This window comes from Paramisgurnus dabryanus, chromosome 23 (assembly GCF_030506205.2).
Source record: "Paramisgurnus dabryanus chromosome 23, PD_genome_1.1, whole genome shotgun sequence".
In the NCBI taxonomy this organism is placed as follows: domain Eukaryota; kingdom Metazoa; phylum Chordata; class Actinopteri; order Cypriniformes; family Cobitidae; genus Paramisgurnus; species Paramisgurnus dabryanus.
In genome coordinates, this window is record NC_133359.1 from 6,645,014 (window position 1) to 6,669,915 (window position 24,902).

General features: G+C 39.7%; 1 protein-coding gene across 1 annotated transcript in view; it reads right to left on the bottom strand.

Annotated features, from left to right (window-relative positions):
- Positions 1–236: 236 nt before the first annotated feature.
- Positions 237–24,902, bottom strand: part of lamb4 (laminin, beta 4) — a 39,479-nt gene continuing 14,813 nt past the window's right edge. The window contains exons 5-36 of the mRNA XM_065292160.1: positions 21,473–21,608; positions 21,306–21,379; positions 20,829–21,017; positions 20,346–20,409; positions 19,112–19,326; positions 15,551–15,671; positions 15,279–15,467; positions 14,449–14,604; positions 12,443–12,555; positions 12,282–12,361; positions 12,076–12,208; positions 11,516–11,773; positions 11,225–11,410; positions 11,030–11,139; positions 10,180–10,300; positions 9,877–10,054; positions 9,641–9,784; positions 9,314–9,545; positions 9,026–9,183; positions 8,672–8,896; positions 7,178–7,395; positions 6,809–6,905; positions 6,372–6,726; positions 5,098–5,258; positions 4,760–4,959; positions 4,494–4,679; positions 3,734–3,878; positions 2,794–3,001; positions 2,555–2,690; positions 2,243–2,413; positions 2,008–2,161; positions 237–616 (exon numbers count right to left, since the gene is read on the bottom strand). Of these exons, the coding sequence (XP_065148232.1) occupies positions 477–616; positions 2,008–2,161; positions 2,243–2,413; positions 2,555–2,690; positions 2,794–3,001; positions 3,734–3,878; positions 4,494–4,679; positions 4,760–4,959; positions 5,098–5,258; positions 6,372–6,726; positions 6,809–6,905; positions 7,178–7,395; positions 8,672–8,896; positions 9,026–9,183; positions 9,314–9,545; positions 9,641–9,784; positions 9,877–10,054; positions 10,180–10,300; positions 11,030–11,139; positions 11,225–11,410; positions 11,516–11,773; positions 12,076–12,208; positions 12,282–12,361; positions 12,443–12,555; positions 14,449–14,604; positions 15,279–15,467; positions 15,551–15,671; positions 19,112–19,326; positions 20,346–20,409; positions 20,829–21,017; positions 21,306–21,379; positions 21,473–21,608 (5,253 nt within the window). The 3' untranslated portion in view covers positions 237–476. The remainder of the gene's footprint in view (positions 617–2,007; positions 2,162–2,242; positions 2,414–2,554; positions 2,691–2,793; positions 3,002–3,733; positions 3,879–4,493; positions 4,680–4,759; positions 4,960–5,097; positions 5,259–6,371; positions 6,727–6,808; positions 6,906–7,177; positions 7,396–8,671; positions 8,897–9,025; positions 9,184–9,313; positions 9,546–9,640; positions 9,785–9,876; positions 10,055–10,179; positions 10,301–11,029; positions 11,140–11,224; positions 11,411–11,515; positions 11,774–12,075; positions 12,209–12,281; positions 12,362–12,442; positions 12,556–14,448; positions 14,605–15,278; positions 15,468–15,550; positions 15,672–19,111; positions 19,327–20,345; positions 20,410–20,828; positions 21,018–21,305; positions 21,380–21,472; positions 21,609–24,902) is intronic.

Sequence of the window (24,902 nt, forward strand, 5' to 3'; positions counted from 1 at the left end):
AAAAAAAACTACAAAACAACTTAAAAAGTTCATTTACAGACTAATTTAGATTTACTTGCATTACTAACAAAGGAGCTGACCACTTCTTAAACATAGTCAAAACAAAGTGGAAGGGGCTTTTCTGTTTACTTTTGAGCCCCCTTGTGGACAGTCATGATTATACATTTCAATGTAAAACCCATAATTTTATAGCTAAGAAACATAATATGTAAAAGGAAAAATGCAACATAAAAATATTATTTAAAAAAGTTTTAATATGAAATATATCAATAAACTTTTTGGACAGAACCAGTTATTTTGGTTGAGGAGGGTTGATTTGTAGCACAAGATTGTTGTTAGCAGCACGCAAACGTGTAAAGGATTTTTTCATAAAATGACTGAACTGATCCCATAATCCTTTGCACTGCAATGCTTTCAGCGTTCTTCCATGGTAAAGTTTTTTATCTGATTTTGAATAAGCGAAGCCCGTGTAGGTCTTAAGTGGAGCATAGTCCGTATTTTTCCACTTTGTCAACAATGAATTTCTTTAAATCAGTCGCCTCATTCTGAAGCTCCTCCAAATCTTTCATCTTCTCTTCTTTTCTTTTTGCTGCATCTAGAATCCTCTTCTCCAATTCTGAAATCATGCCGATAAATTTCTGTTTAATTAAAATGTATCTTGCGCTTTTCACATTGGTGACCCTTGACCACAAAACCACAGTCATAGTCAGTTGCAGTGGTATAAAAATACATTGTATGGGTCAAAATGATCATTTTTAATATCAAAAATCATTAGGATATAAAGTAAAGATCATGTTCCATGAAGATATTTTTTAATAGATTTCCTACCGTAAAGATATAATTTTTTTAAATTATTATTAGTAATATGTGTTCTTCACAGGTCCACTTAAGAGGTGAAAACCCAAGGTCCGACCCGAGACCCGAGCGGGTTTGGGTCTAAAAGTTTCACTTGTGCCTTGGACACAGGTCAGGTATGATATTAGTTGCTTTGAATAATTTAAAATGACTGTGTTTTTGCCAAACAGAGGCAAGAAGACCCGAACTATCTTGCATGTGTGCATCAAGTCCTTTTCCAACCCCCTCTATGAGCTTGTGGCTGGCGGTATAGGTTAATTTTCGTTGCGCCAGACCTGTCAATTAGGGATGCACGATAGGATTTTTTTGGGCCGATACCGATTTAAACAGACAACTTCTGGCCGATACCGATGCCGATATTAAACACTTGTATACAATACTATACAGTTGGTCTATTTGCTAGTTTATTTCTGCATCAAATTATTTTTACTGAACATAGATTGGATCTAATTAACATTCAACTGAACAACATAATAAGAGAGACACAAATTAAGCTAAAACAAATATAATAAGACAGCATGACAACCTTCAAAGGTGGTTTTTGCTATTCAGCATTTATTTTATTAACAACATTAACTCGTTTTTTTTTTAGATATAATGGATTTCTTTATGCAGTTAATTAATAGGCCGATACCGATTGTTTTTCTCGTGCTATTGCTGATATGCCGATGGTTTCAAATTCATCAAAAATCGGCCGATAAATATCGGCGGCCGATACATCGGTGCATCACTACTGTCAATCAATATTAAATACACACCGTAAGCAGATACCTTTGTGTCGTCGTCAGATAACAAATTAAAATAAATGGAGCAGGGGGACATATATATATATATATTTTATTATGCACATCAGGTACGGGGTACACTTGGACTATACTTCAAAGGCGATTTTCTCAATATTAGATTTTTTTTACCTCTGCCAAATATTGTTATATCATCATAACAAACCATACATTAATGGAAAGCTTATTTTTTCAAATGATGTATAGATCTCAATTTCATAAAATTGACCCTTATGATTGGTTTTGTGGTCCAGGGTCACATATGCACTCTTTAGGTACAAAGGTGTACTTTTTGAAAGGATATCGTCCCAGTTATAGCTTTTGTACCTGTTTTTCTGAGACAGAGTGTAGAAAACAGGAAATAGTTTACCTTCAATTTCCTTCATTTTATCTTGAATATCTTTAGCCATTTTTTCTGTTTCCATTGTGATGTTCTTCAGGCGTTCATTAGCTTCTTCATTGACGCTATTGTTCTTGTCGTTTGATTTTAATTTTTCAAACTGCTCTTTCAAATCCTCAAGATCCTGCCAAACCAAAAAATAAATGAAAACTCAATAATCATATTTACATAAAATGTATGTTGTTTTTGTGAGACTACCACTAACCTTACTGGCATCATTGGCACGATTGAGGGCAGCATCTGCTGCTGCTTTGGCCTCCTTCCCCTGAGCTCTATTCATTTCTGTTTTGTCCTTCAAGGCCTTAGTTTCATTCAGTAAGTCTTTAATTCGGGTTGAATTCAAATTATCCTCAATGTTTTCCAGTTTAGGCTTAGTCTGGTAAAATCGATGAGAAAACAGCTTCTTAACGCATGTCACAGATAAACTTACATACAAAAACCCATTGTATACTGAAATCACAACAAGTGAGAAAGTGATTGCCATTGTTTTGATATGCATACTGTTTTGAACTATTACCTCATTAAGTTTGTCACTGATAACATTATTGTTGTCTTCTGCTTCGTTCAGATAATTCCTGATCTTGTCATGGAGATCTTCTGTATCCTTCAACGCTTTCTCAATCTCGCTCACATCAATGGCCTCTGTTCTTTTCCTGGTTATACATCAACAAACAGGTTAGTGAAGATGGTGACCACTGGTTAAGATGTTGCCTATGAAATAATACTTATAATACAGATAAATTACTGCAGCCTCACAAAATCTCTGTGGCCCTCTTTTTCATGTCTTCAGCTATTTTGGCCTCTTTCTCCAAGCGCTCGAGATCTTCACTGAAGCCTGTGACGTTTGCCAGGATCTTCTTGATGTCCTCAATCATCTTCTTGATGTCATCAGGAGATTTGGGCAACTGAATTGACAACACAGCATTGGCCAGTTTCTCAATGTCCTCCGGCTTCACCAGCTCATCTGTTAAGGTACAGTTCCTCAATTAATGATGTCTTTGGAAAAGAAATTCACACAAAAACTACTGTGTACTTTTTCTAAAAGTACAAAGTAATAGTTCAGCCCAAATTCTGTTATCACCCATTCACCCAAATCCAAACCGGAAGTATTTTTATAGCACTATTTTAGATAGGAGCAGCTTGGATGTTATGCTTTTTCTTTATTACATTTGTCAAGGGAAGCTAGCTATGGTGCTTTTCCATTGCATAGTACAACCTGGTACGGCTCGGTACTGCTTACTTTTAGGGGGTTTTCCACTGTGTACAGTACCTAGAACCTAATACATTTTTTAGTACGAACTCAGTTGAGGTTCCAAGCAAGCCGTATGATACTAAAACGTGACATGTTTTACTGCAGATCACTGATTGGTCAGAGAGAATCGTCACTATCAGCTGTGTCTTACCGATCTCAAATACCATAGGGAAATAGCAAAAACATCAAGTTAATATACACTCATATCATAATGCAAAACTGCCTAAAACAACCAATTATCATTTTTATCTCCATAACAAAATCTGAGATGACCAGACATGCACTCATAGACATGGATTATTTATGAATTATTAATATATTGCTGTCTGTGATACCGTGAGCCTGGAGACTGCTGTGTACACTGGAAGTTTATACATTTTTATAAGTTTAAGTGTCGTACCACACAATGGAAAAGGGACTTTAGGGATCTGTTACATGCATTACCTCTCAGGTAGTCCTTGACCTTCTTTAAAAAGTCCCTGATTTTAACCTTTTCTTTCTCAGATTTACTCTTAGACTGATTTATTTTATCCATCATCTCTTTCGCTTGATTTTTGATGTAATCAGTCATTTTTGTTGTGTCGGTAAGCTGAAAAAGATTTAAAAAGAAAGCAATTATAAACTCCTCAAGGTCATCTGTTTAAAAACACTTTAGGTGTCATCAAATGATAAGCAACACTTTGCAAATCTGCACTCAGAGTTCGCCACATAAGCAAAGATGAACCGATATATCGGCCAATAATCGGTATCAGTCAGTAAAAGGAATTTTCACAATATTGGCTGGCGGTTAACACCCCAAAGTCATGGCCAATACATCCTGTCAATCAAAAAAGAACAGGAATATGCAATGAATTTGAGCTCTGTGTATAAGAACATCCCTAATGTTCAATATTAATGGTCATTACAGGAAGTTACATTCAGAAAATGTAATTTAGTTAATGCAAGTTAATATAGCCACCAAACTATCGGCATCGGTATCTGCAGATATCATTCTGAATAATAAGCTATCGGTGGAAAATTTTATATCAGTGCATCTCCACTTTTATGCATATTTTTTGCTTCTTGTTGTCCTGCATTTGTATTAAAATATTACAAAATGTCCAGTGTGACCACAGCTCAACACTAATACACTTTAAAGCATATACATGCAAATAATTTATGCAGGGTACACAAAAGTAGGAAAATGTTGTTGTTCATGACATGCCTTTGCGTCCGCATCCTTGAGTTCATTGCGGACGTCTGTGATGTTTATCCTGGTCATCACTGCCAGTTTAGAGGCATCGAAGCTGATGGGTAAACTCCCCTCACAACCCGGACCTCCACACTTCCCGCACAAAGCTCCACCGCATTTTGCCTGCTCACATTTCACGTCGCCTGGAGCTCCACAGATCTACAGTAGAAAGATTCAATGCTATTGCTCAGCAATTCGATTATTATTTATTTTATTATTAAGGTTTACTGTTAAATCACCTCCTCGTTCAGTTTGGCTACACTCAGATCCTTCACTTTCTTCTCCAGTAAATCAATTTGTCCTTTGCGACACTTGGTGAGCTCCAGTGCGACCTTCTCTCTTGTCTTCTCGGAGTCTTCTTGCATTTTCTTAGCTGCTTCCACTTTCTTTTCATCTTCGGTAAATTTTTTATAGAGCTCCCTGATCTTATTTACATTGTCTGTTGAAATGGCACACAAAATAGTTGGATATATCGCATCTTTTATAACTGACACAATACTGCTACAATTTTATTATCCAAAAATGAAATATAGTATTATTCTGGGTTGGTAAATAATGTGAAGTTTTACACACAAACCATTTAAAGCTTTTATGTCTATCACTGGAACGTCTTTTTTCTTCTCCCTGAGATTCTTCAGCAGCCTGTTGAACTCAAAGCGGATGTTGTCGATGTCAGTGTTGAGCAATGTGCTTGGGTCGATAATAATTAGATTTGGGTCTATGGTTTCTGTTTCATTCCTGAACAGGGAGAAAAATACCAATTTATAAATTAATGATTTGCATATACAGTATATGAAGAGCTTAGATGCAAAAGCTGATAAACGGCACAATCGTCAAAAATGAGATATTGATATTAACCGAATGCTCTCGGCACATATTATACCGTTCATCAAATACTTTAATCTGCTTAAAGGGCACATGTAATTGCCTTTTTACAAGATGTATTATAAGTCTCAGGTGTGCCCAGAATATGTCTGTGAAGTTTCAGCTCAAAATACCTAACAGATCATTTATTATAGCATGTCCAAGCAAATACTTGGGAGCAAATGCAAATGAGGTACTGCTCCTCACTTCACTACAAACAGATAGTGAGCACTTTCATTTAAATAGATCTTATTAATACAGTCTGAGACAGTAGTATCTAGTGGACAGAGTACAACTCACTGATGGTGGAAATTATGGTAATGCAGGACTGTTAGTGGGAGGGGCTTTATCAGTGTGACCTCACATTGATAAGAGAATCAAAACAGCATGTCTAATAGCACTGCTTTGGTTTAATGGGGGTTAAAAAACAAGGAGCGGTTGGATTTTTTTCATCGTAGGGTGGTTGTGTTCACATACTGAAAACACACATTATGTCCAAACACCTTGTAAAAGTAGATTTTGCATAATTGGTGCTCTTTAATATCAGCCTCAGGCCATTCAGAAATACCACTTTGTGTGCAGAATCCACTAAATGCCATGTCAATTTTTCAGCACAGTCCTCTAAGTGCTCAGAAGAAGAATTGTATGAACGCCAGGATACATTCGTCAGATTTCAATAGTTGAATTTTTAACCAGGTTTAAAGAGGTTTACTAAATATATTAGGATATTAACTGGATGTTTGAGCCTTTTACCCTTATTCAGATAGGACAGTGAAGAGGGACTTTTTTAGAAGTGGAAATTTTAACACTTAGAGGGTTTTGCATCTGAACTCCTCATATATAGTAAAGCTTGATCAGTTCTGCACATAGCCAGTTATAAATCATGTGATATATTGGCACTAGAAGCAACACAGCAGTCCCATACATAGTCCCCCATTGCACAATAATACAAAAACAACATATAAACAAATATTATAATACTAATACCTAATCTGTTCCAAGAGCTTTTCTAATTTATCCAGTTCATCCTGATTCGTCTTGTTGAGCAGACTTTGTAGCATATCCAACAATCTATTTAACCGTTCGAGATCAGGAATAGGCCGGGTGTTTTCAGGGCAGGGCATTATAGTTTCCATCCTTTCGGTATCTAGTTTGATATCCGAGACAATCTTTTCCCAGAGCTGGGAGCAGGTATGGCAGGGCTTGCAGGTGGGAAAGATGGTGTCGTGACCCGGGCCGCATTCATCACAAAATATTCCTATTACTCCTGGTTTACATAAGCACTCGCCCGTGTAAGGGTCACAGGCTGGGTAAATAGTGCCCTCCATATTACAGTCACAAGCTGATGAAAGAATAACATGATTTTGTTTTAGATCTACAAATAAATGTGTATTTAAAAGAAAGGATAAGCATCTAATACTTACACATGCACTGTATATCTGGGTTTCCAAAAAAGTTGGGCCCACATTCATCACATTGTCTGCCTCCGTATTCTGTCTCGCAGAGGCATTGGCCTGTGATCTGCGACAACATAAAATAAAGCAGATGGGACATCAGACCTGCTGAAATGTATCATCATGATGTTGTGGTTAAAACCTGGCTCGGAAGCAAATTATCCACCTGCACTCTCATTATCAGTGACATTATTATACATTTACATTTATGCACTTATCCAAAGCATTCAATCTATACATTTTTATCAGTACTCATGTCCTCAGGGCTCGAACCCATGAAGTTTTTGTTGCTAGCACAATTCTCTACCACTTTATTGTAGAAAAATGAAGAGTATTTACCTTATCGCAGATATTGCTGAGGACATGTTCTGGGTTACAGTTGCATGGCTGGCACCCAGACTCCCCATCTAAGTTCCAGTATCCATCCTTACACTCATTACAGAGGAATCCTTTGACACCTGTGCGGCACGGGCACCGACCGGTCTCCGGGTCGCAGATACAGGGGCTTCCAGCGGGACACTTTGAAACGTCTGTGCCCCTCGGGTCACAAGAACACTCTAAGTATAACATAAGAATAGTAAACCTTTCAGGAAAGGTAACAAAGTTATCAAGCAGTATCAAGTGTTTAAAGGAACAAGCCGACTTTTTGGTACTTCAGCTTATTCACCATATCCCCCAGAGTTAAATAAGTCCATACATACCCTTTTCATCTCCATGCATGCCGTAACTCTGTCTGACGCACCCACAGCTAGTCTAGCTTAGCACAAAGACTGGAAGTAAATGGCTCCAGCTAGCATACTGCTCCCAATAAGTGACAAAATAACGCCAACATTTTCCTATTTATATGTTGTGATTTGTATAGTCACAGCGTGTGCAAATAACAAGGTCATATGAGACACAGCCATCTTTTAACCGTATACATATTGGGAACCATATTCTCAGAAGGCGAAGCACTGCTACTTGGGCGGACTGATTAGCGCCACACTTGCGAACTCTCTGCTTCTCACCACGGGCTTCTCAGGTTCTACAAGCAAATCACTTGTTGTTATTTTGTCACTTATTTGGAGCAGTATGCTAGCTGGAGCCATTTACTTCCAGTCTTTGTGCTAAGCTATACCAGCGGTGGGTGCTCAGACAGAGTTACGAGACGCACAGAGATGTATCAGCTTATCTTATGCTGTGTTCACACCAACCACGGTAGAGGCGTCAAACGCGAGTGATTTCAATGTTAAATCAATGTGAAGACGCGTTGACGCGCGTCTGACGGACTCGCGACGCGAATAAGGTGTTTAGGGCGGTAGACGCGATTCCGTTTCATTCGCGTGAAGTTGAAAAGTTTGAACTTTTGTGGAAAAACTCGCCGCGTTAACCAATCAGGAGCTTGCTCTAGTAGTGACGTGATCACAGGAAGCGAGCGGAGTCGCAGAAGCCCTTTCCATGACGTGAATTTCTGCGTGAATGTCTCAATGACTAGAATATCACGCAAATGAAACGAGTAAACTCAAAATGTTCAAGCGGCAAACTAGATGCGGTAGATGTGAATTTGACGCATCAAACGTGGCTGGTGTCGTGGTGTGAACCCACAGTAACTCTGGGGAATACGGTAAAAATCTTATGTCCCAAAAAGTCGGCATGTTCCTTTAATTTAAGCTATTTATGACACGCATACAACTTTTCTGTACTTGAAACTATATAGTGCTTACTATAAAACCAAAATGTACTGTACATTCAAATTGTGGGGTCCCTTTAATTTACACAAAATTACACACATAAAAAAAATCAAACACTCTTCCTAAAAATGCTTGATCACAGTTATTTGATTCCTTAATGTACCTTTGCAGTCCTGATCGAGTGCATTTCCATAGTATCCACGCTTGCAGCTCTGACACCGTGGTCCCTCCGTATTGTGCAAACAGCGCAGACACTTGCCGGTTAAAGCGTTGCATGCGTCATCGTCACGGGGATCAATATTATTGTTGCAGTCACACTCCTCGCATCGGGCATCTGGCAACCTCAAGTCACCATAGTAACCAGGTGCACAGGCATCACAGCGTGGGCCTGTGAAAGAAAATGGTCCAGGTCTAATGAATGTGATTGTATAAACACTGTTGTATTTATATTTATCACATTTTTGGCTAATTTGATGGTCTTGGAAAACCTATGTATCGGGACAAAATAAACAAGAACCTGTATGGCCAGGCAGACATTCACAGAATGGGTTTACAGAGTTTGGATCTTTGTTGCAGGAGATGGCGAAGAAACGTCCATTTCCTTTTAAATCTGGACAAAGGCATGGCTCACATGGTTGCTCAGAGACAGGGTCACCAATATAACCATCTTCACACCTTAAAAGGAAAATAACAATAGCCCGATGGGTAATTGTCCAAGTCAAAAGAGCCCATGTTAGTCCTAGATACTACAGCATAAAACAACATGACCAAAACAATTGCACATAATCCTAAAATCTTGTCGTACCTTTCACAGTGAGGTCCTGTGGAGTGCTCTCTGCAGTCTAGACAGACTCCAGTAACGGGGTCACAGATGTCCGACAGCCCGTTGCATTGACAGCGTCTGCACAGGGGAAATCCAAAGAAACCGGTGTAACATTGGTCACATTGACGGCCTGTTACTCCATCCCGACATGAACATTGTCCACTTCTCTGGTCACACAACTCAGCAGTAGAGCCAGACGGATCGCAGTCACATGCTAAAGACAACAAAGAGCTCATAAATGTGTGCACAGGTAGTGGATGTTCAAAACACAGGTATACAAAAGGATAACTTAACAGAATATGATCGTACTTGAGCAGCCATCATATCCAAACCCATACGTCAGAGGAGCACATGAATCGCAGCAGCGACCAATAACGTTTGGTTTGCATTCGCACTGCCCGCCGAATTTACTGCATGATGAACCGTAGGCTCCAACTGGATTACAATTACAAGCTGGTTGCCAACACAAACGGATACGTGATTAGTCAACAATGCATTGTGGTATGCTAAACTAATTTTTAAAACATTCAAAAGAGGATACTCACAAACTGCACCGTTGTGAATAAAAGCAGATATACTTCCAATAATCCTCTCGCATATTTCGGGAAGCGTTTGCTCTCCTACCTGCCCTCCCAACACAACACAGCGATACTGCTGAAACTCAGCCAGTTGTGAGCTCGAGCAGAAGTTTGGGAGGGAGTCCACTTTGGGAATGAGACCCAGCTATATTAATGATGGAAATGTGAATAGAGGTAAATAAACTAGACAAATTGACTTTTCTATTAGGCTTCATTGATCTGGTATAGACACGATTAGATGTTCCCAAGCCTAACTGGAGGAAATCTTACCGAGTCGATTAGGATGTATGAGCTGGACAGAAAGTTGGCATTAGGTTGCTTCCTAAAAGTGATCTCCACTTCATAATGATCGCCAGAGCGAAGACACACTGGGGAATCCAGGGTCGCTGTCCTACAAGACAAACGTAGATTCATGAAACAGGCCAATAGGTGACCCATGCACCCTACACTGCAGAACAATGGTCAAAATATGTACCCCAGCTGTGCTTGGGGTGGTACACTTTCAAAAAGTACAGCTTTGCACCTTAAGAGTTCATATTAGTATGTCAAAGGTACATATTGCAGGGTTCCCACACCTAAGTTAACTTCAAATTCAAGGACCTTTCAAGGACTTTCCAGGTCCAATACCCTCAAATTCAAGGACCAAATGTGGGGACACATTTCAAGTGAGAGCAAGGTTACATTGTGTTACCTTTTAAGATACATTGTTACAGTTCCCTTTCGAGGGAACTCGTGCTGCGTCACTGTGGTGACACTTTGGGGACACCTCCAAAGGTAAGTGCGTCTGTATGTTTATATTAAATTTAACCAATGGTGAGGCTTAATGCCAAAGACAGGGTGACGCGGGAGCCAGGAAGTATATCGCTATCTGAAATATTGCCAAAGACAGCATTACAAGGACACAGGAAGTATGGCAAGGGAGACGCAGCGTCTCGTTCCAATCTCAGGGAACAACAGTTACATACGAATCTGGGGAATTTTTTTCCCCAGATTCACAAACTTTCAAGGATTTCAAGGACCCGTGGGAACCCTGATTTTGGTACCAGATGTAAACATATATGTACCTAATGGTACACATTTTGACCGTTTTTTAAAACTGTATACAAAAATGTACCCTCACCTTCCAGACCCTGGAAGAGTAAAGACTTTCTCTGATGGGTCATTTGGACAACTTCCATCCCGTGATCCGAAAGACACAACATTCACAGTAGCTGTCCAGTCATCGCTAGACTGCAACAATATGATAAAATTCATAAATGTGGAGTGGGCGCAAAAATCTCAGATAGTCAAATATCGAACGAAAGATCTGGCCAACCTCTGGTTCATAGCGGACAACTACATAGTAGTCAAGGGTTGCTGGTATATTGGTGATGGAAAATCGGAGTCCAGCCCCATCCTGAACTCGCACAAAACCCAATCCAGTCCAAGTGACAGACTTGTTTGGTGCACGTTGTCTTGGGATGATTTGAAGAGATGATCCTGGTTGAAAGTGGATCATTGTCTGCAAAGGATCAAGTGGGACGATCATAAACATTATGTGTGTAGTGACCAAAAGACCCATTCTGATAGTATCTCAGACCAATGATAAATCCTTTTTAACGTTTACCTGGTCTTGTCTTCGTCGTCTGGCTTGCCGTTTCTCACGCTTGACCACCACAATCCTCCCATTGCTTATCTTAAAGTCGTAACCCCTTTGTCTGAAGTAGTGCTCACATATGGGTAGGGTGATATGGGAGTTAAATGGGGTAGGCGTCACCATAGGGTAATCAGGGATCTCTGGTTTAGTTGTCGGGGAGGGTTTTGGGTCAAATGGGCAAAGAGGGAGCTTGGTTGGTCGTTCAGGTTTCACTAATGGTAGGGACACCTATGACAGGAGAAGGTTTCTGTAATGGCTACATTTGTGACTCTGGACCACAAAACCAGTCATAATGGTACATTTTTTGAAATGCTGGATACATAATATTTCCCTTAGGATAGGACAACATTTGGAGACCACTTCTTTAGTCTATTTTAGAGTAAGACATTTTAGGTTGACTTCCGAAATAGTTAAAAACTTCACTTTTAAAAAGTTTACTTTATATCAAAGCTCATGAGTCACACTTTGTATATAACTTGAACATAGCCTTCTTTCAAATGAGTAACAGCCAGTTGATCACAATCTCTCACCACAGGCTTTGCGTTCTCAGCTTCATAGATATAAAAATCAAGGGGAGCCAAGAAATATCCAGCAGTGGGGTCACTACATTTGAGACCAACCATGTTAGGCCTGCATTCACACTGGCCTTCCTCCGATGAACATCTGTGTAGACACAAACACAGTATTATTTTCTGCACAGTAAAATGAGGTTTTCTATGGTTAGGCGGTGACTTACTCAGTTCTCCGGGCGCCACCAATGTCACAGTCACAAGGTATACAGCCATAGACTGTATTTCCTAGACCCCAGTACCCTGGCTGGAAAAAATGTATTCGTAGTGTTACTTTAATATAGCCAAATTAAAATGATAATAAGTATGTGGGGAGGATTCGGCTTACCAGACACTCATCACACTCTGGGCCGTGAGCAAAATGTTGACAGATACATCGTCCTGTGGTCTGATCACAAGGGTTGCCTATGCTTACGGTGCCCATGAAATTACACCTACACACTGGACATATAAAAAAAATGAGGAAAGGATATATGTGATTCGTAAAGTGAAGCGATATGTTTTGCATTTTCAGCATTGCCACAAGGGGTGCTTTAGTGGCTATAAGGAGTCTTCATCTACATTTTTGGCTGCATTGTGCCAAAACACTGCATACAAATTTTGCAGATTAGGGCATCTTTTGTTGGTTCTGGAAAAGTCATCTTATTAAAGAAATTAAATTTTAACCAAATCCCTACCCATACCCCCAACCATAGGTCTGATTTCTTTTTCATGTAAATGGGAGCTCTTCGGTGTGCGGATCTATTATTTGTACTATATAATCGATCCTGCACCCGCACTTGACTTGGATGTGCATGAGAATACTGTTTCTCTAGCCAATTTCTTTTTCCATCTGTGGGTGCACTGCACAACTTCATGCAACGCTTAGGTTGCTTAGCAACGACAGACGCTATGGGAGCGCCCAAGCACCTTGGAAAGAATGAGGACGGTTTTAGACCCAAAAAATGAAGCGCTCCTTATTCAGCTTATTTATCAAAGCATTGTAGATATTACAGCTCGTAAGATCCATCAATCAGAGGATATCTGGTGTTTTTCCGTGGGCCATTTCGAGCCCCGGAGCGCCCACAGGATCAACGCCTAACTATGCCCCAACCATAAACTAGAGAAAAATAAACATGATGTAAAGAAATAAATATTGTTTCAACTCATGGTTGGGTAAAATATGGACATTTTCTAAGTCAATTTAAACCCGTTTCTGATCTTAACTTATGCCGAGTTGAGACTGCACGATTTTAGCCCTGATTTTGACTTGCCGACATGTTTTGAGAAAACGCCGAAAAATGTCAGAAATCACAGGCAAATCGATGCTCGTGCACGCAAGTGACAATCACACAGTGTGAAATTATCAAAGACACGTTTTGAGAGAGTCGCCGAAGAATCCCCAACACCTGTGAGATATCTGGCATGCTAGATATCTGAACCTGTCTGCAATTCAAAATGACGTGTGAAATGTGTTTTGACAAATAAAATTGGCAATGACTTACAGCCAGTGAGAGAGCAACATACAGGGCAGCTGGAAGTTCGGGGGAGAGTCTCCCCAACCATTTCCTCCTTTATAAACTTTATTTATTTTTCTTCTTTCTGCTGCAAATGAGCGCACATGCAATTTGTATGGCAAGCTTCTTGCAGGCTACCATTTTTAATAATAATAATCCCAGTCTCACGTGAGAACTCCGGTCTTGCACGTGTGACCTCGCGTTGTTTTTTCTTGTCAATTCTCGCGTGTGTTTGGTTGTGAGACGGGAACAAAGTTGTTGGCGATTCTTCCAATGGTAAAGTTATGCAATGTGAAAAGATCTTTGACCCTACTACTTTGAAAATCATGAAGTTTGAACTCGGCATTTGTTAACCAATGTAAGTAATATAGAGACAATTATCACTTTTTAACAGATACTATATATATGCTTTGGAACAAATGCACCATAAAATACACCAGGAACTGTGCTTAAAGGGATACTTCACCGATTTAGCATTCAGCTTTGTATCTGTAGAAACCCGGCAGTATTACTGAATGACCATGTTTCCCTCCCTCATTTCCCCCTGAGAGGAGAGATATCTGCATTTTGGTTCTGCAAAAAAGTCCTCCAATGATGTAATATGACGATTTTTGCATCATCGGAGGACTTTTTTGCAGAACCAAAATGCAGATATCTCTCCTCTCAGGGGGAAATGATGGAGGGAAACATGGTCATTCAGTAATACTGCCGGGTTTCTACAGATACAAAGCTGAATGCTAAATCGGTGAAGTATCCCTTTAATTTGTCTTTTTAAGTTTTTGTAAACTGCTGTAAACATTTTATAACGGTAGTCCTATCTAGTAGGATGAATACTTACACTGACAGCCACTGGGGTCATCTCGGCTAAAGCCGTAGAAGCCAAATTTGCACCGGTCACAGCGTTCCCCTTCTACATTCTGTTTACAAACACACTGACCAGTAACTGGATCACAAAGTCCACCGTCCACTGAACCATCTGGATTACATTCACAGGCTGCATATAGAAAACAATACAATATTTATAGCATTTCTACCTAAATAGCCTCACTTGGTACTGTATGTATATATATATATATAATTTTATTAAGATACAAACAGAAAATACTGAAAATATGTACAAAACAAATAAAAAAAATGTAATTTTCAGGACTAAATGTTTTCTGTAGGCATCGTCAGTGTTTAGTGTGATCTCTATTGGCTTTAAACACATCTTGAGCGTTTTTAAACAGAATAAAGTAAAAAGAATTTCTTTAAAATTAGAAATTAGGATTTAATTTGGTTTAGGTTTAAGAGATCCTGCAGTTTCCTGCTATTGCTTTAGTGGAAGGGGAGTTTACCCTAAAAATTTGACACATCAGTTAACATTTTTATACAGTTTTAATAATACATAAAAATTTCCTGTATTTTCGGGATGTATTTTATTAAAGAGACTGAGAAATAATTATATATGATCGCTATAACATTGCAAAAACAAAAAATCTAATTCTGGCCTGGTGAGCAAAGACTTTTGCACAGTACTTTATATATTTATTTTTTTAACATAGCCTACTAATTTTGGGATTAAACGATTATTGGCAGACCCCTGCAGTACCACTATCAAACCCCTTGAGGTCACAAACGCCCTGTTAAAGACCCCTGGCCTGCCCTAAAAACAAAAACTACACTTACGTAAACAAGCATCGGGGTCTTCCACAAAGCGCTGGGGGTCCTGGTAGTAATAAGGGCCACACAGTTCACACTGAGGTCCAACACGGTTATTCCTGCAGTTATCACATACACCACCACTAACTAGTCCTGTAGCCAGATAGCGTTCCTGATCAAAGTGACACTTCTCTGAGTGACCATTACAACTGCACCCTGAAACAATAAAGAAACAGGTACTCATATATAGTTTGTCGATACACTGTGACATTAAGGCAGTGTTATTTTGAACCACTTACTTCTGCAACCTTCCGTGTTTGTTTCTCCACCTGGCCTCCAGGGGGCGTCCTGGTAAAAGTCTTGACATTGCTCACAGTTGTACCCCACTGTGTTGTGTTGGCAAACACATCTACCGTGCACCTTAGAGCCAAGACACAGAGGGAGGTAGAAAGAAAGAAAGATGAAAAACATCAATTTCAGCAGACAGTTATTGCAAAGCATGCATAATTGCTTTAAGTGAAAAACTAGTCATTTAGAAATAACAACCAGGACTTTTACAAAGCGCCTTCTATTCGGCTAGACAGGTAGTAATTATAGTTAATTGCCCATAGTTTTTTTAATTCAAAAAGTTCAAAAAGAAATTATTTAAATGGCAAAGAATGTAGCTGCTTGTTGTGAATTTTAGATACTTTAATAATAAAAGAGCAATTATATGTTAAAGAATAAAAGAAGTTAAAAAACAAAGTCTTAGTATTCAAAGAAGTTGCACTTTATTAAATCTTAAATACATTTTGTTGTTTGTTTTCTCTTATCTTATGAGACTTATTGACTCTCAGTTTGTTCATTTGCAGCTTGTTATTTCTAAAATGGCAAAAACACAAAATTGAGACAATGGGCGAAATACTTGTTTGTTTTCATTTCTGTATCTCATATAAAGCTTAAAAACTAACATTTATGAAAAACATTTTGTGTTCATGTTGGAATCTCAAATTCTTAGTAGTAAGATTTTAGTATTTGGGCTACTCTGACCAATTCACAACATCTCTGCGCTCTCTTCTCAAGCTTTAAATGAGAATAGTCAAGAAATCTAAGAAAAAAAATCTCCATTCAATCAATTTAATGTCATTGCTGGAAAATGACTGGAAACACTGAGACGTTAAGGATATTAAAGGCCGTGACTAGTCCAATATTAACTCTTATTCTTTCTCTCTCTTTTTTTAGTTGTCAGCTAGGCATGGCCAGCTTTTTGATTTTCACAAAAGTTAAATGCCTTCCAAAAATGTTCTTCTTTAAATATTTAAACAAAGAATATATCAAATGAAGGACAAAAAATAAAACTTTTCATCCTATCTTCATTTGTTCTCTTTTTATCACCTCTCAAATATGGGTAGGTTTCTTCAAAAATACCAAATTTTGAACAAAAAGCTGAGATAATTGCATTTTTGTAAAGGATTTTTATTAGTGATCAGATTTAGCATGATGATCAAAACATGCACAGAGGTTTTACTATTTTTGAATCCATGGATGCTTTAGTGTTTTATAAGTTGTGTGCGAGCGCCACCTAGTGGATAGTAGCGGATATATGGATTGCCGTTAAAACTCGTTGTGTTGGGGAAAGTTACTTTTAAAAGTAATGCATTACAATATTAAGTTACTCCCAAAAAAAGTAACTAATTGCATTACTTAGTTACTTTTGATGGAAAGTAATGCTTACGTTACTTTTAGTTACTTTTGCTTTACTTTTTCTTGGCTGAAGCTTGAACTCTTTAATCTCTTTAAGGCATTGCAGGTGTTTTTTATGACTGAAAAGTTCTTCATTTTGCATATTTAATCACAAAAATGTCAAGGTCTGGCCTGCCATCTCAGTTTCTGACTCAAACTGTCCCCACACAGGCGTGTATGCATAGTGCGCATAATGTGACTACCGTATTTTCCGCACTATAAGGCACACCGGATTATAAGGCGCACCTTCAATGAATGGCCTATTTTAGAATTTTATATATAGGGCGCACCGGGTTATAAGGCGCATAGAATAAAAGATACTGCAGTCAAACGTTTGACTGGGTTTGCGTTATTCATCCACAAGATGGAGCTGTGCTAAAGGGAATGTCAGATAAAGTCAAACTTTATTAAGCCTTCTGAAAACTCAGTTCACCATGGTGACGTTGTTCAAACTTTGATGTGCATATCAACAATATCTCCCAGCCTTGTTCACTCTTCTCCCAAACGTGGAAGGGAACTTTTTCCCTAAAGCTATGTTTATACTCGCCGCGTCCGCACTGGCGCGTTGGTGCGCGCGGCAAAAATGACGTCAACGCAGAGTGGGCGTTCGTGCGCGTTGGGTGCGCGAGACCCCATTTCGCGTGGCGGTGTGCACAGCATTTTTTGTAACTTTCCGCGCGGCTCCGCATACGAAAATGATTCTGTCTGAGCAGGCAAGCCTGTGATGTATCTCTTTGATCAATCCAAGCAAAACAATGTATATATTTATCTGACACTCTGTAAGTAAAGTATGGAAACTTTGCAATTTAAAACACGAATTTTTTTACATGATTCAGAATGTTTGGCTTATATTTGTATTGAATGAACCACTAGACGAGGAATAAAATGCAAACCTTAAGATATCTGTACTGTTTGTTTAGTAAAAAACGTTAATGAAATGATAATGTTTAATAGAGACATATTTAAAAGATTGTTATTTTATTCATGTTCTCATATTTATATATCAAACTCTGATGTTAAAAGCACCAGGGTTGTTCCAGCGGACGACTTCTTCTATCCTCTTCATTATGTTTGTTTTTGACTTTATTGCTCGCGTCGCCCCCTGGTGGTTCAAAAAAATAGTGCAACAGCGAGCGCGTCAACTATAAACGCCTTGTCCGTTTGGTGAGACGCGCGCGCGATCCGCGGAGGCTTGCGTTGCGGACCAAAGCGCGAGTATAAACAAAGCTTAACTTTTCCGGCCGCGGAAGCGTCCTCGCGCGAGCCGGCCGCGGAAGCGTCCTCGCGCGAGCCGGCCGCGGAACATTTTGACATTGACCCGGAGTTTGCCTTGATCCATTTATAAGGCGCTCTGGATTATAAGGCGCACTGTCATTTTTTGAGAAAATTAAAGGCTTTTAAGTGCGCCTTATAGTGCGGAAAATACGGTACGTTTAGTTTAATTCAGTACATAATTTTTTTAAATCTACTTAATTAAAAAAGTAACTTGTATTACTATTTTGAAAAAGTAACTCAACTATTAATGTGTACATTTATAAAGTAATGCGTAACTTTACTCATTACTTCAGAAAAGTAATATTATTACGTAATGCAAGTTATTTGTAATGCGTTACCCCCAACACTGGCAAGGAAGCGTTTTCTTTTAATTGACAAAATAACTTGCCAATGGCAGGGAAAGAGTTAAATGCGTTCCAGTTTGTGACTTCCCAGCAAAATGTGATATTTACCACCCAACCAAATTAATGTTTTAAAAAGGCTAAATAAAAGAAATAAGTTATAAAACTTTTGAAAAAAACAGGCAAGATTCTTTGCCCTCAAATGCTGGGGGCGTGTCTGCTGTTTGTGCTGAAACCACGCCCACTTGCGGAAAAGCTGCTGTCTCTCTCAATGAACTACCACTATACCACTACAACCTGAATGGATGCTCGAGATAGTGTTAGGGGTGGGCCCAAATAATCCCGAACACAAAAAATTTGGAAAACAGTGTAACTCCACAATTCAGTTCTACATTGTTCAGTCTTTACAACGTGTTTCAGAAATACATTTCTAACATTTATAATGTGTTTAGAAACAATTCTCTGAAATGACTTCACACAGACTTTAAAAAGATTGATCTCAATATCAAAGAATTATCTCACCATGCCAGGCTCAATGAAGTTGTCACCACGTACACTGTCCAGAGGAACACACTGGCTGGCGTGTCCGTTGCAGAAGCAGGTTCCTCGAACCACCATCTCGTAGAGGGCATAATAATACTTTTCCTCCGGGTCCCTCCAACGGGGTGAGAGCAATGTGTCACCCAGGGTGAAGAGACGTGTAAAGTTCACACGTAGATTTGTTATGGTGATCAGCTCTGAAAACAGTGAGAAGTAACTGATTTCAGCTGTGTTGTTTAAAATGTGTCTTGATGGTACACCAAAAATATTTTATATAAAAGACCGGTGGTTCTCAATCTCAACTGATGTGTCGTAACTTACAATAAGTCATGGACCAAAGGAAAAACAACGCTAAAGCCAAAGAATAAAAATCAACAAACTACACAGCCATCCAAAATTAGGAGGACAAATGTTTAATAGTATTTAAAAGGAAGGAAGAAACATTTCATGTCTTTTGTAAACATCAAAGGCTATGCATCAGTTAATGCGCAAATTCATCTGTCAAGAGATGCAGACAAATTAAGCAAATGCCAACATCTGCGTTGTTTCATCCTTAAAAACCACAAACAAATCTCATAAGATGAAAGAAGATAACAGACTAAATTAAACATTGATTCAAAGAATGATAAAGCTACAAGGTGTGAAAAACTTTGAATTTCAAGAACCAAATGAAATGTTAATATAAATTCTGCTTATTGTCAAGATATACACTCTAAAAATGCTGGGTTATTTTCAACTCAGTGTTGGGTCAATACGGGACAAACCAAAACCATTGTAATTCAACCTATACTGGGTTGTTTTAAACCATTGTTGGGTCAAATATAAACCTTTTCTGGGTTTATTTAACCCAAGGGCTGGGTTTGTCCCATTTTGAACCAACAATGGGTTGAAATGAACTCAGCATTTTTTAGAGTCAACATTTACATTCTTTTCACTGACATGTTGTTGTTGGCTAAATAAATGTGGTACTGCGTTGGGTCGTCACTTCATGTCCTGTAACGTAACAAATTGAGAACCACTGCAATATTTTATATGGCATGTTGAGTTGAACAGTGTATATTTTCTTTAAATTGTCAAGCAAATGTTAAAGGTATAGACTTTACGGCCTTCATTTACTGAAGATGCCTTTAGGCAGCATTCATAATTTAAAGCTGCTTTGACATCTTCATTCCTCTGGGGTTTGAAACACACAAAAAAGTTTAAACAAACCACAAACCTTGTATAGTGGGATTGTATGGATCATGGATGTCAAAGCTTGGATCCAGGGCTTTTAACACCACCTGGATTAAATGCATAGTTAGGAAGTTAAAAACTTGAAATGTAATGATTATTTCAGAAGAACACATTATATAAAGACACAATGAAACGGAAGCAGCGATTGACTTATTTTTCTCATGGTGGCGTGAGTGAAACGGCTTCTGAAATGAGAATAATGGTAGGGTGGGACTTGAATTCGTCCATCGAGAATTGACTACATCGTTAGATGTTATGTTGCTTTTAGGCTAATCGCTGTGATCTTTTCCCAGGCCCACCCTTGTGCCATTACTTATTACTCGGAAGTAAAGAGAGATCGTTTCGAGGAGGTGAGGAAATTTGCGTTTTTGATTAAAGATTATGAGGGCACATGAGTTAAAGAAAAGTAATGAAGCTCATTTCAATTTCATTGTGACTTTAAGGATGGCTTTGTGACTTCACTTACCTCCCCGTCGGTGGAAGGTTCTGGCCCAGAATAGCGGCTATCACAGACGACATCATCAATGCTATCTGCTGGCCATTCGGGGATGCCCGGAAAAGAGTTGGCACAGTCCTCCGCAAAGTACCGGAAAACCTTCCAGGTTTGGCCGAAATCTTTTGACCTCTCAACCAACATGGCAGCAGGCCGGAAACTCTGGCAAGAACATATGTTTTAAAAATTTGTAAAAGATGTGAAAAGATTTATTTCTTAGATACACTCTAAAAAATAAAGGTGCTTCACAATGCCATAGAAGAACCTTTTTTTTTTAGATTATAAAAAGTTACAGTAAGAAAGTAATGTTTTTTTCAGAACCTTTGACCAAATGGTTCTTTGAGGAACCAAAAAAAATTTATTTTATGGCATCGCTGTAAAACCTTTCAAGCACCTTTATTTTTAAGAGTGAATGGACTCACAAATAAGAAATGAAGGTGCTGAATTTACCTTAAACGTCAATATCAGATGACTAAACTGAAACATTGCTTCCAAGTCCAGCTGAATGTTGACTTCATGCACGCCTGAGATTTAAAGATTGAGTCACATGTTATATTCAATATGAAAGAAATCACTGAAGATCTAAAAAAACAAGGAAGTTTTTTTGAGGAACGCACCGTTTTCAGACTGCCACCATCTCTTATTGCGCTCAGGTTGAAAGGTGGTGATGACATGCTCAATGCGATGGCTGTTGGGATTCTGGTAGGGATTGTAGGGACTTCTAGAGTCGCATGTGAAGCACTTCCTCTCATTCTGAATTTTGAGAAAAAGACCATTAATGTTTTTTATAAAACGGCTCGTTCTGGTTCTTCATTCTTATTGGTTGAAACGCGCTCTAAGCCGTGATAAAGTACCCCGGTAAACCCACGGTTAAGACCGTATTACATAAGTATCACTGCGCCACTGTTGCTGAAAATAAACACCACAGTATTTAATCATATTTTTATTTTTATACATTTGCACAATTATGGCGATATCCAGATAAATGTCATAGATATTGTTCAGTCATTTCGTCAATAAAGAGAAAACGTTCTCTGAGTTGTTTTTGTCTTCAATTGATATTTCCGCTATTATCCTCTAGATGGCAATCTTACCCAACTTAAACACTGACGCATTCACTCGACACAACAGCGTTGTGGTGGATTTAGCGTGACGTGTAAGTTTTGATGGCTCTGAATCTGATCTCTTACAAAAGTTCTTCACAAAAATTTAATTATCTCCGCTTTTAGCTGAAAAGTTGAGAGGTGATAACTGATAAGAGAACAAATGAAGGTAAGATGACATTTTTTTGTTGTTGTTGTTGTTGTTTGAAAGCTGATGGTCTGTTCTTTTATTTGATATTTTATGTTTATTTAAAGAAGATAATTTTTCTGTAAGGCATTAAACTAAAACTGAGTGGCAACTAAAAAAAACCGCTGACGGGGAAAGAGTTCAGCATGCTTCCAAGCATATTTGATCATCACTTCAACAGTTGCACGATATAAATGTTAATGTATAAATTAAATTAGATGAATGTTGATTTATAAAATAAACACCACAGTCTTAAATCATATTTTCATTGTGTCTTTGCTGCATCTGTGTTGGTTGTGAACTGCGCTCTGTTGCAGCCACTCTTGATTCTGAGGAACTACTTTGTTTGGCGGAAGACTAATATTTGTACTAATATAATTACAACTTATTTGTGTTTTATTTTATAAAATCCCTCTAACGTTATGCATATGAAGTAACCGTTTTCGTGCCTAACAACGCCCCTTAGCTGTTATAAAATGCACTGGTAACCCACTGCTTCTTGGGACTTATTGCTTTAATATCTTATAATTGTCAGGAAACGGACTCAGAGTCAAGTGCAAGTTAAATAGTTTATTTAGAAAAATGTAGAAATCAGGAGAGCAAGTCACTGGTAGATCCACACACGGCGTACACCCGTTGACTCACTCTGATGGAATCACTACTGTGGGAATGAATCACTCCCACAGTAGGGGAGAGTGAGTCGGCGCTACACAATAATTCAGTACAGATCCAAAGGAAGAGAGAGCCACCCACGCGCTCCGTCGAGAACGCCAGCACTGCCACCACACGCAACAGAGGGATGAAACACGCCGCCCTGAAGGTGGATGACAGGCGGAGATGGAAGTCCAAGTTCTCAGACGGATAATCCACTGTGTAATCCAGATGATGAAGGACCACCCGGAACCCACTGGTCACCGCCTAAAAACGAAGCGAACCAGTGGTTCCGAGAAACAACAGTAATTAGAGTCAATATAATCCACAAGGTAAAATGGGTGAACTCCACTCACGGGTGATGATGCAAACCGGAGAGAGGGAGACAGCTGGTATACCGCCTAGAAACGAAGCGAACCAGCTGTGTCGAGAGACAAACAAAGTCAGTATAATCCAATGCTCCAACAAGCGAGCGGTCCGGGTGAAGACGTGTCCCCGAATGCCGAAACCAAACCTGGGGTAACAAAGGGAAAGACAGAGAGCGTCTGACAAGACAAGGCAGGGCAACAGGACTGTGATAAAACAATGAGCGCGCAACAAAGGACAGGACTACGTGCAATATAAAGGGAAAGGTAAACGAGACACCACCGGTGAACAATCAACTGAAACAAGGGGGCGGAGTTAGTGAACACACGAGGAACCGGCACCACAGGTAAACAACACACACACACAGATCACACAGCCATCGATCACCCAGCAGTCATGACAGTAGCCCCCCCTCCACGACCGGCACCAGACGGACCGGGGAACTCACCCTGTCGCCGACGGAGGTCCTCGATCAGCCCAGGATCCAGCAAATCCCGACCCGGAACCCAGCTCCTCTCATCAGGACCGTATCCTTCCCAATCCACTAAATACTGAAATCCTCTGCCCCTGCGGCGGGAGTCTAGTAACCTCTTAACAGTGTAGACAGGGGCACCATCCACTAGACGAGGGGCGGGGGGATTAGGGGCAGAGACAGGGGGGTTATAGCGAGCAAACATCACAGGTTTAACCTTGGATACATGAAAAACAGGGTGAACCCGACCAAGAGAAAGGGGTAACTTAAGCTTAATCGTCACCGGATTAATGACCTTAGAAATACTGTATGGCCCAATGAATCTCGGAGCCAGCTTACGAGAAGGCTCACGGAGAGACAGATCCTTGGTAGAAAGCCATACCTTTTGACCACAAACGTAACGGGGTGGAGGTCGCCGATGACGATCAGCTGCAGCTTTGGTTCGTCTGGAATTAGATAATAACAGTGTCTTAGCTCTCCTCCAGGTGCGTCTGCACCTGCGTACGAAAGCTAACGCAGACGGAACCGCTGCCTCGGGCTCCTGTGATGGAAACAGGGGAGGTTGATAACCGATGGAAAGTTCAAACGGGGACAAATTGGTAGACGTAACGGGAAGAGAATTATGAGAATATTCAACCCACGGGAGCTGATCGCACCAGGAATTCGGATATTGTGACGACAGACAGCGGAGCGTTCTACCGAGATCCTGATTAGCCCGTTCGCATTGCCCATTGGTCTGCGGGTGATAACCAGACGACAAGCTGGCCGTGGCGCCAATTTGTCTACAAAACTCCTGCCAAAAACGAGAGATGAACTGAGGACCCCTATCTGACACTACGTCAGTCGGAATACCATGTAACCGAAAAACGTGATTAATCAAAACCTGAGCCATCTCTTTTGCAGAAGGTAGCTTGGGCAGGGGAATGAAATGAACCGCCTTCGAAAAACGATCCACCACAGTTAGAACAACAGTGTTACCATTAGATGCCGGTAAGCCGGTGACAAAATCAAGAGCTATATGAGACCAGGGGCGGGAGGGCACGGGCAAAGATTTAAGCAGACCAGCGGGTGGTAAATTAGATACTTTATTACGAGCACAAACCGAACAGGCTAATACAAACTGTCTGACGTCAGTGGACATAGAAGGCCACCAAAAACGCTGACGGACGGCAGCCAGCGTTCTCCGAATACCTGGATGGCCGACAAATTTGGACTCGTGACCCCACCGGATGACATCGGAACGTAACCGCTCAGGAACCCATAGGCGA